The sequence below is a fragment of the Lissotriton helveticus genome, chromosome 1_1, assembly GCF_964261635.1.
Source record: "Lissotriton helveticus chromosome 1_1, aLisHel1.1, whole genome shotgun sequence".
Taxonomy (NCBI): domain Eukaryota; kingdom Metazoa; phylum Chordata; class Amphibia; order Caudata; family Salamandridae; genus Lissotriton; species Lissotriton helveticus.
Genome location: NC_136057.1, coordinates 240,465,358 through 240,475,607, shown reverse-complemented (window position 1 = coordinate 240,475,607; position 10,250 = coordinate 240,465,358). Strand labels below are relative to the sequence as shown.

The window sequence follows — 10,250 nt, the reverse complement described above, 5'->3', positions numbered from 1 at the left end:
GAGGGCTATGAACTTTTAAGAAAGATGGGTTAAAAACATTGTGGACATTAAAACCGGACCCGAGTGAAAAGGGTTTTGAATCAGTACTTCTAAGTCCAGCAAGCAGTTTGTAACAGAAAAATCGTGCATTGTGGGTAAAAAACACAAACTATAAAATTGTTTGAAGTACTGCACCGGGTTTTTGCTGTGTCTCCCCATTTCCCCTGAAGAAATTGCATGAGGCAATGAAACGCGTTGGGAAGCTTTAAAAATGAACTGGGGCTGTGATCGTGTTTAGTGCAATAATAAAAGGAATGTTTCCTATCCTTGCAGAGTGGCGTTCTCATGATCCGGGGCACTTTTGGATGATTTATATGCGGCAGGCTCCGAGCCGCAGAGAATGCACCGCCTAAAAGCCAGGTCTAACAGGCTGTCAATGGAGCAGCCTGCCAGTGCTAAGGATTGCCGAAAGAAAACATGAAAGCAGCCCTGGAACCCACTGGAGGGCTATGAACTTTTAAGAAAGATGGGTTAAAAACATTGTGGACATTAAAACCGGACCCGAGTGAAAAGGGTTTTGAATCAGTACTTCTAAGTCCAGCAAGCAGTTTGTAACAGAAAAATCGTGCATTGTGGGTAAAAAACACAAACTATAAAATTGTTTGAAGTACTGCACCGGGTTTTTGCTGTGTCTCCCCATTTCCCCTGAAGAAATTGCATGAGGCAATGAAACGCGTTGGGAAGCTTTAAAAATGAACTGGGGCTGTGATCGTGTTTAGTGCAATAATAAAAGGAATGTTTCCTATCCTTGCAGAGTGGCGTTCTCATGATCCGGGGCACTTTTGGATGATATATATATATATATATATATATATATATATATATATATATATATATATATATATTTTACCTTGTCCCCTCCTCCCTTACCAAGGTGCCAATATGCCTAAAAATATAGACTTTTTAATATTTCCATTTAGGATATATTGTGGTATTTAATAGGCTCTTACTCTGCTTCCTTTTCAGTCCCCTCCATGAATTGCCAAGAAGCATTGAATATTTTGATAGCACCAATCCTTTATGTGTAAGCCTCTTCAAACTTCTTAGTTCAGCTCATCTTGTTATACCATTCTTGATACATTGGCACTCTAGGTACATGTACAGGAATTTTATATAGCGCAAATCACCAAGCGGTTTCTAAGCGCTTGCTTAGGGAACCCGTCCTGGTATTCCCCTGTGAGATAACCCGGGCAGGGTATCCGCAAGGTGAAAGCCAGGCATCCAGCCGCGAGGGGCCGTTGTGGAGATTAAGCAAGCTATTGCCCAGAGTCGCAGAGTGTGAACCCGTGAATCGAGTAGGCACCGGAGCGAGAATTGTCGAGTCCATGGACATTTTAGGACTCAAGACCCCGCCGAGCCGGGAATTGAACCCTGGTCCCGGGCTGACCTCTGCTTCCAGGTCTGCCTCCTCTAACCAGTGAGCCACACTTCTCTTTCACGTCTTTCAGTTTTACAAGAGCAAGGATCGAGCAACTAAAAAAGCACTAACAATAAATGTATCAGCCTCTTTTCTTAATACCTGGTGTTGCCCTTGTCTAAAAAGAAAACAAAGTGTGCCACCCCTGCCTCTGGTTTGTTCCACCTATGCAGTAGGGAGAGAACCAATCAGATACCTTCAACACAAAGAAAAAATCATGATGAACGGTTTGGTGGTGGTCCCATCCTCATAGGGCCACCTCAAACACAGTTATGGGCAGAAATATAATCCCAACCAAAGGCCGTGCAAATCATTATGGGACGAGATTACAGTATCCAATATCAAAGATTCCTCAAGGGGCAGCTGCTCTCCAGGCTCTGCTGAGAGCTAATAGTATTATATTCACTGCACTCTAGAATCTCGCACCATAATGCTTTGCTGGGCCTTTAGCTGGCATTGTATTTTTGTCCATAACTTTGCTTGGGGTGGTCCTAGGAGGATGGGACCACCTCTGAATACTTCATCATGACATGCTCTTTGTGTTCAAGGTATCTGCTTGGTATTATCCCTAGGTTAGAGGGGACCCCAAAATCATCACCTCTCTCATTGCCTGATATTTTTCAAAGCTCACTTTTGTCAATTGCTCATATGCTTTTTAGCATATAAAGGTAAAGTTGTTTCATCAAAGTGTTGTGGGTGAAGTAGCTAATTCCGCTACGTGGTGGACTCTGAGTTTTTACATGAATTCAGTGTGTTCAATGTAATGCGTAGTTAGCAAATCTCCGCAACCTACGCTAGTGGAGCGGTGTTCATTGCCCACGGATAGTCCATTTCCAATCTTTCTGATTGTATCCTTGTCAGTTGTGGTAATTTTATAGCCTGGAAATAATTATAAATAGGTTCACTTGAGGCCGCATACTTAGTTGCATATAAGTTGTTATAGTGCGGCAAACATTTTTGGGATCCCTTATCCTTTTCAGATACTACAGCCCCTGTCCCCCCAATTCCATAATCATTGCAGCCTCCTGCTTGATGCAATTTGACCACGCCAGGAGCCCACCATCTGGCTTTCCTCATATACCTGCTGCTGATACAGCTGTGAGCTCTGTATTTTCTCCAAAATAAAAAATCCCCTTAGCTTATGATTTGCTTTAGTCAACTATGTATCTGCTAATATTTGTATCCCCAGCCAGCTAGTCTTTTTCTGTAAGGCGGTATCTATTGCCGATTGGAGTTCGACTATACATTTTCACCGACTTTTAGTTTGTGAGGCCATGAATGTGATCATATGTCCCCTGATTGTTGCCTTAAAGGCTCCCCAGACTAAAAAGGATTATACTGTGCCCTTGTTCATCTGTAAAAAATCCCTCTGTACACTTTCTCATACTTGCAATCCATACCTGATTAGAAAGAAGGCAGCAATCCATTTGCCATCTAGATCATTCCCTTTTCCATGTTGCTACCTCAAACTCAATACTAGCCAGTGAACAATCAGAACAAATTTAGCCCACATTTCAGAACCAGCAGTTAGCACTAAGATAGCAAGAGAATGAAAATAAATCTATACAAGAAGCTGATTTGAATCTCTGAGAGAAGCAAGTATATTGCGAGAACTCTGCATGAGTTCTCCACTATGGGTTTAAGAGTTGATACTCCTGTTTCATTATATCTATTACTTTCTTAGTGCATGGCTTAAGCTCCTTTTTTTGTGTTTTATTTGGGGTGTCCTTTACTAAGTCCTGGATAAAATTAAAATCACCTCCCTTGATTATAGGGCCCTCTGCTCGCATAGCCACCTTGTTAATCTGCATGATTGGGAAACAACCTTTACAACGCAGTCATTCCATTGCACTACGTTTACATAGCCATCATTACTTCGTAACATCCTTTACATCGCATGTCATTGCAACACAGCCATTACATCACATGTCACCACAACGCAGGCATTACATCACAAGTCATTACAATGGATACCATTACAACGCATTGTACCCTTACACTAGCCAACACTTACCCTGCTGTTGCACTCACTGGAGTTAGAATAGTAATTTTTAACCCTACACTATCCATCACTTACCTTAAATGCGATGTAGTGGTATGCATTGTAATGGTATGCTTTGTAAAGGTATAATGCGTTGTAGTGGAATGCATAGTAAATGCAGTTTCTAAAAATGCGATGTAATGGTATGCGATATAAAAGAATGCATTGTAAAGGATGTTGCAATGTAAAAACTGCGCTGTAAAGGCATGCATTGTAAGTTTATGCATTGTAACATCATACATTTGCATGATTGCTTTTGGATCGCCAACTGTCGGGGCATAGTAATTAACTAGGTTAAATGGATTTCCATTTAGCCAGACTGTAATCCAGATCCATCTAACATTAGCATCCTGGCAAACCTGTATATCCTCGCAGTCTACCCTTTGTCCAAGATAAACCGCTACCCCCCTCACCACCAATCTGGCTGTAGCAAAATAAGTTTTGTAATAGTATTTAGGAATAACAATTATTTGTGTGCTGCTTTTAAGATGGGTTTCCTGAACTAATAAGACTTGTGGAAAGACTAAAGTAATCCACCTAATTAAGCCCCTATATTTTTGTTTGTGAGATATACCATTAGCATTACATGATATTACTTGAATTTTAAGACCCATCGCCTTTAGAACATTATTTCACAAGGACCTTCTTTTTAAAAATAATTCTCTCAATTTCACCACTCCTATGACTCTGCTTGTTTTTACATTACTAAGGGGTTTATGAAAGTTCTGGTTTGAACACTTCAACCTTAATTCTATTGATCCAAGTTGAAATCGAGCAAAGAGCATCTTGATGACAAGATGAAACCACTTATACTTAGATACACTAATCAATAAACAGTTTTGTGCGTGACTGAAAAAATGAAGCATCCTAATGAATAGATCAGTGATTGAAAGAATGGAGTAATTAAATCTTAAGAAATTAATTGTGTACACTAATATAGGTTGAGTGGCGATTGGATCTATGAAATGCATACATTAGTTAATCAATGACAAAAATAAATACCTCACAAGTAAGTGCATTCTGTGAATGCCAAAAGTAGTAAGTGCATTCTGTGAATGCCAAAATGGTAGTAAGTTTAGGATTGAGTCTTATGTTCATTCTGTGAATCGGGCCCACAGAAAGGAAATCTAAAAGTCAAATATAGACCAAAAGTCTCACTTTGCTACTTTTCGGTATTCACAAAGGTAAGGTACAATGAGAAAAGTGGTAAAGTTAGACTTTTAGTGTAAGTTAGACTTTTGGTCTAATTTTACCTTTGTGTATCACGCCCAAAACCATAGTTCTCTATTGCTGTATTTGAGAAAGTTGTACTTGAATGATTTTTGTCTTTCTTTCCTAGAAGGATACTTACTCTGAAATGATGTATGGAAGAAACTGGACCCAGGCGACAGAGTTCATCCTCTTAGGACTTACAGATGATCCAGTACTGCAGATTCCACTTTTCATTTTCTTCCTCATGGTCTATATTATTAGCATGGTAGGCAATACAGGGATCATGATATTGATCAAGGTGACTACTCGCCTTCATACACCCATGTACTTCTTTCTTAGTAATTTAGCCTTGGTTGATATCTTTTATTCCTCGGTTACAACCCCCAAAATGCTCATCAACTTTGTGTCTAAAAGAAATGCAATTTCATTTGCTGGATGTGTAACACAGATGTTTATATTCTTTGCCCTCGGAAGTACTGAGGTGTTCCTCTTGACTGTGATGGCTTATGATCGTTACATAGCTATTTGTAATCCATTGCTGTACTCAGCCATCATGGACAACAACACCTGCATTTACTTTATGATTTTTATATATTCAGTAGCTGTCATAAATGCAATGACAAATGCCATTTTCACTTTCACCCTACCCTTCTGCAAGTCAAATAAGGTCACCCATTTCCATTGTGATGTTCCTCCACTCCTGAAGCTTTCCTGCTCTGATACCACCTTAAATGAGAAAGTACTCTTGGGCACAGCTGGTGGCCTGATTCTGATAAGTCTCGCCATCATCCTTATTTCTTATGCTTTTATTGTGTTTACCATTCTCAAAATAAAGTCCTCGGAGGGAAGATGGAAAGCTTTCAGCACATGTATGTCACACTTTGTTTGTGTTACCTTATATTTTGGTACCCTAGTCTTCATGTACGCCCAGCCTACATCTAACCATACAATGACAAAGGACAGAGTGGCAACAGTGTTCTATGCAGTAATAATGCCTGTGTTAAACCCCCTCATTTATAGCCTGAGAAACAAGGATGTCAAAGAGGCACTGACAAAATTGGTGATGATACACTGTACCTAACGCCCAAGACAACGACTTTGATTACTATTCACATTTAGCAAAAGAAATGCACCTTTGTCCTGGACATTGTCGCTGCCTTGAAAATAATCATTATTTCAGTCAACACAGGTATTTTAATTTCACATCTAAGTGAACATGGAAGTGGTTCTAAATTGACTACAGTTCTTAGATTCATATGTGACTGCTGGATCAGTATCTACTCAAGCAGGGTAAAATGAATACTTTGTGCAATTATAAAATTAAATGAACAGAGATGCATCTTTGTTATTCAATAAACTGGGGAGCCCATGTGTCTTTCAAATGATCTATTAATATCAGATCCAGACATCGTATGGCATACACCGTCATAGAACAAAATACATAAAACAAAAGAGGTTGCATATTGGATAGCTGTATTCTTATTTATTTTCCGAAGAACTAGAGTGTAGATGCTAGTGGTATTATAACTAACTGGTCACACACAGCAAACCTGCTAACAATTTGTAAACGATCTGTAATAGTAAACTAATAAAGTAGGCTCTATTGCCTTTTTGGTTTTAATGTACCCAAGATATATCAAAGACGCCACCTTTCCTCCATGTAAATGATTAAAAGTGAAGGAGGAAAAGAAAAACAAGGAAATTATACATTGACATAACATCTTTCTACAAGCTCTTAAGTACAGATTTCTGATATGATAATCCTTCAAGAGACCTTGTTAAACCATGATCAGTAATCCCATGGTGAGTTCTAATTAATTCCAGTGTTTTTGGGAAATCAACTTCTGCACATCATTCTGTTTGACTTAGTGCAGCTTTAAACATATTAGTTCACTGCTCCCTTTAAAAAAATTAAAGTATTTCTCCACCTGGTTCATTGCATTTTTCTAGCTTATAGGCAGTCTGAAGTCTGGCTAGTCCCACTGTGCAAGTCTTGGTTTATTATCCCTTTCAAAAAATGTCCTTTCCCTCATGTAGCTCTTCTCATCTGATTCTGTAAAGATGTTCTGTGCTTTAAACTGTGCTGATAATTGTTTATGTTTCAATATTTTATGAATATTATGAGACTGCCAATTATATTCGGAGTTTCTTACTTCTCCGGTAGAAAATGTATGCTGAAAGTACTCTCATTGACCCATCAGTCACACTTTTAGTGAAATGTCAAGGATGGCATACCTCTCATGGTGTGGCCGCCAAGTCATTATTTTTGCTTTCTTTTTCAGAAACAAACCCCCTAAGTGAGGATATTTTTCTGTAGAAGAAAATTAAATAGCAATTTGTATGAAACTTAGGGGGATATTACCAAGGGCATTATCGCCGCATTAGCGGGACTTTTTCCCGCTAATGCGGCGATACTTTTATCGCCCTATTACCAAGCTGTCGCTAACACCAGTTAGCGACAGCATGTAGGCGATAGCGGGCATTTAGGGGCCCACTTTGCATGTCAGCGATAATTATCGCTAATGACATGCAAAGTGGGCGTTCCAAGATGTTAGCGACTGAAAACAGTCGCTAACATCTCTAACTCCTATTAACAACTTTTGGAAATATTCGTGCTAAGCGCTAATATCTCCAAAAGTAAACGCCTGCTAAAAGCAGTTCTTAGCCATGTTATCCAATGGAAGGTGGATAACATGGTTAAGAGCATTGTCACGATAATGCATGAGTATCGCTGATTTTTTAGCGATAGTCATGCATTTTGCAGGATTTTTACCGCTTTTGAGATAAACCTTGATAATATCAAGGTATCTCAGCGGTAAAAATCCTCGGTGCTCGGCGATATTTTTTTCCCCGCTAACCAAGCAATAGCGATAAATATCGCTATTGCTTGGTAATATGCCCCTTAGTATTTCCTTCTTTATATGGTTAAGACGTTATTCTGTTAGGCACTGTTGTGCCTCACATGGTGGTTCCATGTAGGACAGCACTGAAAAAAAGCCTCCCAATCCACTTCAGTTAGCAGTCATGTGTAGAAATAACTATAGGCTAAGTGTTTTATTTTATTTCTTTATTAAGCTTGTAGAGCGTGACAGCTACCTAAAAAGGGTTTCCCGGCGCTGGACGGGCAGAGTGCTGTTAAACTGAAAATACATACAGATAGACAGAGTTATTGGTTAAATAGCCAGGTCTTAATGGCTCTGCAAAAGCATATGTATATGGTTTCTTTGCCGATGTCAAGGGGAAGTGACTTCCACAGTGTGGGACCAAGGTATGAAAAAGTTCTGCCAACCATCCTGGCGAGCTTGATTCTAGGTACATTAAAGTTTCGGTGAGATGAAGATCGGAGGTGGCGAGAGGGAGTGTAGGGGCGTACCAGGGATTGTAGGTATTGTGGAGTAGTGCCCATTTTGATTTTAAACTTATAGCTCAGGGTTTTGAATTTGATACAATTCTCTACCCTGACCCAATGTAGCTAGCCAAGGTGGCCGGAGATGTGGGCAGTTTTTGGAATTTTGCACAGTAATCTTGCAGCCGAGTTTTGTACCAGCTGCAGACGTCTTGTCACTGCTTGTTAGCGCCCAAATAGAGGGCATTTCTGTAGTCCAGGTGGGATGTTATAAGGGCATGGATCACAGCATCTTGATGATTTTCCTAAGCCAACGCAAGATGGTAAAGCAGATGGTGGAGACCTTGATTACCTGCTGGTTAAGGCATTTTCAATAGTAATTCCCAAATTAAGGACGTGACCAGAGGGCAGCGGGAGGGCGCCCATCTCTAAAGGCCAGTGTGATGGACTCCATAGGTCTTTATTTTTGCCAAGAATAAGGACTTTTGTCTTTCCGCCATTCAGTTTTAGGAGGTTGTTGTTCATCCAGGTGGCGATTTTACCTATGCCTGATTGAAGAAGGGAGGTGGAGCCCGGATCAGTGCTTGAAAGGGTGAAAGTGATCTGGGAGTCATCTGCGTAAGTGAATAGTGTTAGACCTGCTTGTTCTACAATATAGGCTAAAGGCCTGACTTACAAGTTAAAAAGTAAGGGGCTGAGCACAGAGCCCTGGGGAACCCCGTAAGGTGATGAGTGAGAATTGGAATTGGCCGTGATAAAGAAAATTTGAAATGTACGGTGTGTAAAGAAAGAGGAGATCCATTTAAGTGCTGGGCCGCAAATGCCCAGTGAGTTTAGTGTGTTTATGAGTATGGAGTGTGAGATCGTATCGAACGCTGGGCTGAGGTCGAGCAGTATGAGCGCAGCTGTGTCTCCTCTATCAAGATGGTGGCGCAGGTTCTCAATGACTCCCAGTAATGTAGTTTCGGTGGAGAAACCCGTTCTGAAGCCATATTGAGAGGGATGGAGAATATGATTGGATTCAATGAACTGGTAAAGGTGGAAGTAAATGTGTCTCTCAAGGATCTTGGAGAAAAAAAGGTAGAAGAGAAATTAGGCGCTGGTTGGATAAGTTGCTCTTGTCTGCCGTAGGCTTTTTCAGATAGGTGTCACCGTGGCATGTTTCCAATGAGCCGGGACTGTGGATTCTAGTAGGGAAAGGTTTAGGGTTTGAGAATCAGGGATAGATGTGGGTTATCCAGTTGTTTTAATATAGGGATTTGAAGAGGGTCTTTAGGTGAGCCAGATTATAATTCTGTTTTCAATCGCAGAGCTTTCTGAAAATAAGCAGTCCTGTCTGCCCTCTCTTACAGAGGATCTGAGACACTAGTGGATAGGGCACTGACTGCTTGTTCTATGCCTCATTTCCGCCAACCTCAAAACTAGCACCTTGGGGGCAGAACTACCTGTCAAGGGAAATGGCAATACTTTTGTAGAGCTTTTGGGATATCTTATCCTTTCAGATACTTGTAGAGCTTGTAGAGCTTTACCACAGCTGGACCACATTTTAAACCTCCAAAAGGCACACAGGAATGGTGTGGAACAGATGCACATACTCTTAGCTGAGTGCCACCATCTGGAGATGATGGACAGGGTGGATATTCACTGGAGCACTGATCTTGCAGCTAGCCACTGTATCCAGAGTCCTTGCAGACTCCTCACAGACAGTGTAGGTGGAGAGAGGAGAGTCACAGTGAAGTGTTTATGTAATTCAGCATCTCAATGGGCCCCCAAACTCACTTGAGGTAGGAGAGGGATAGAGCTAACGTACAGCACCAGGAGACTTTTAAGAGCACAAAAGAGCCCCTGCAATAGAGATGCAGGGATTAAAACAAACTGGGTCTGACAGTGATAATAAATATAGAATGTGGACTGAGCATGGCAGCCACGTTGGAGGAGGAATTATCCCTAATTTGCTATTCTCAGTAAACAACAAACTAAAGTATTTAAGGGGAGACCTCACCATTAAGCACTCTCCCATGACAGAACCGTTACCCAGCCATCCACTGCCAAACCTTACAGCAGAGTGTGGTTCTTAAGAGATATGGGGCTTCCTAATAAGGCTATGAGGTGGAGGTCTAAGACATATAGACACACAAAGACCTGCAATTATTATAATAGAATTTGCACCACATTCTTAAAAGGGAAAGAGAGTG

At 40.7% G+C, this 10,250-nt stretch overlaps 1 protein-coding gene across 1 annotated transcript; it reads left to right on the top strand.

Moving 5' to 3' along the window:
- The first annotated feature begins 4,857 nt into the window (after positions 1 to 4,857).
- Positions 4,858 to 5,790, top strand: LOC144768799 (olfactory receptor 8U8-like). The gene has a single exon (XM_078652747.1). It carries the CDS (start codon positions 4,858 to 4,860, stop codon positions 5,788 to 5,790), a length of 933 nt encoding a protein of 310 aa, XP_078508873.1.
- Positions 5,791 to 10,250: the final 4,460 nt, after the last annotated feature.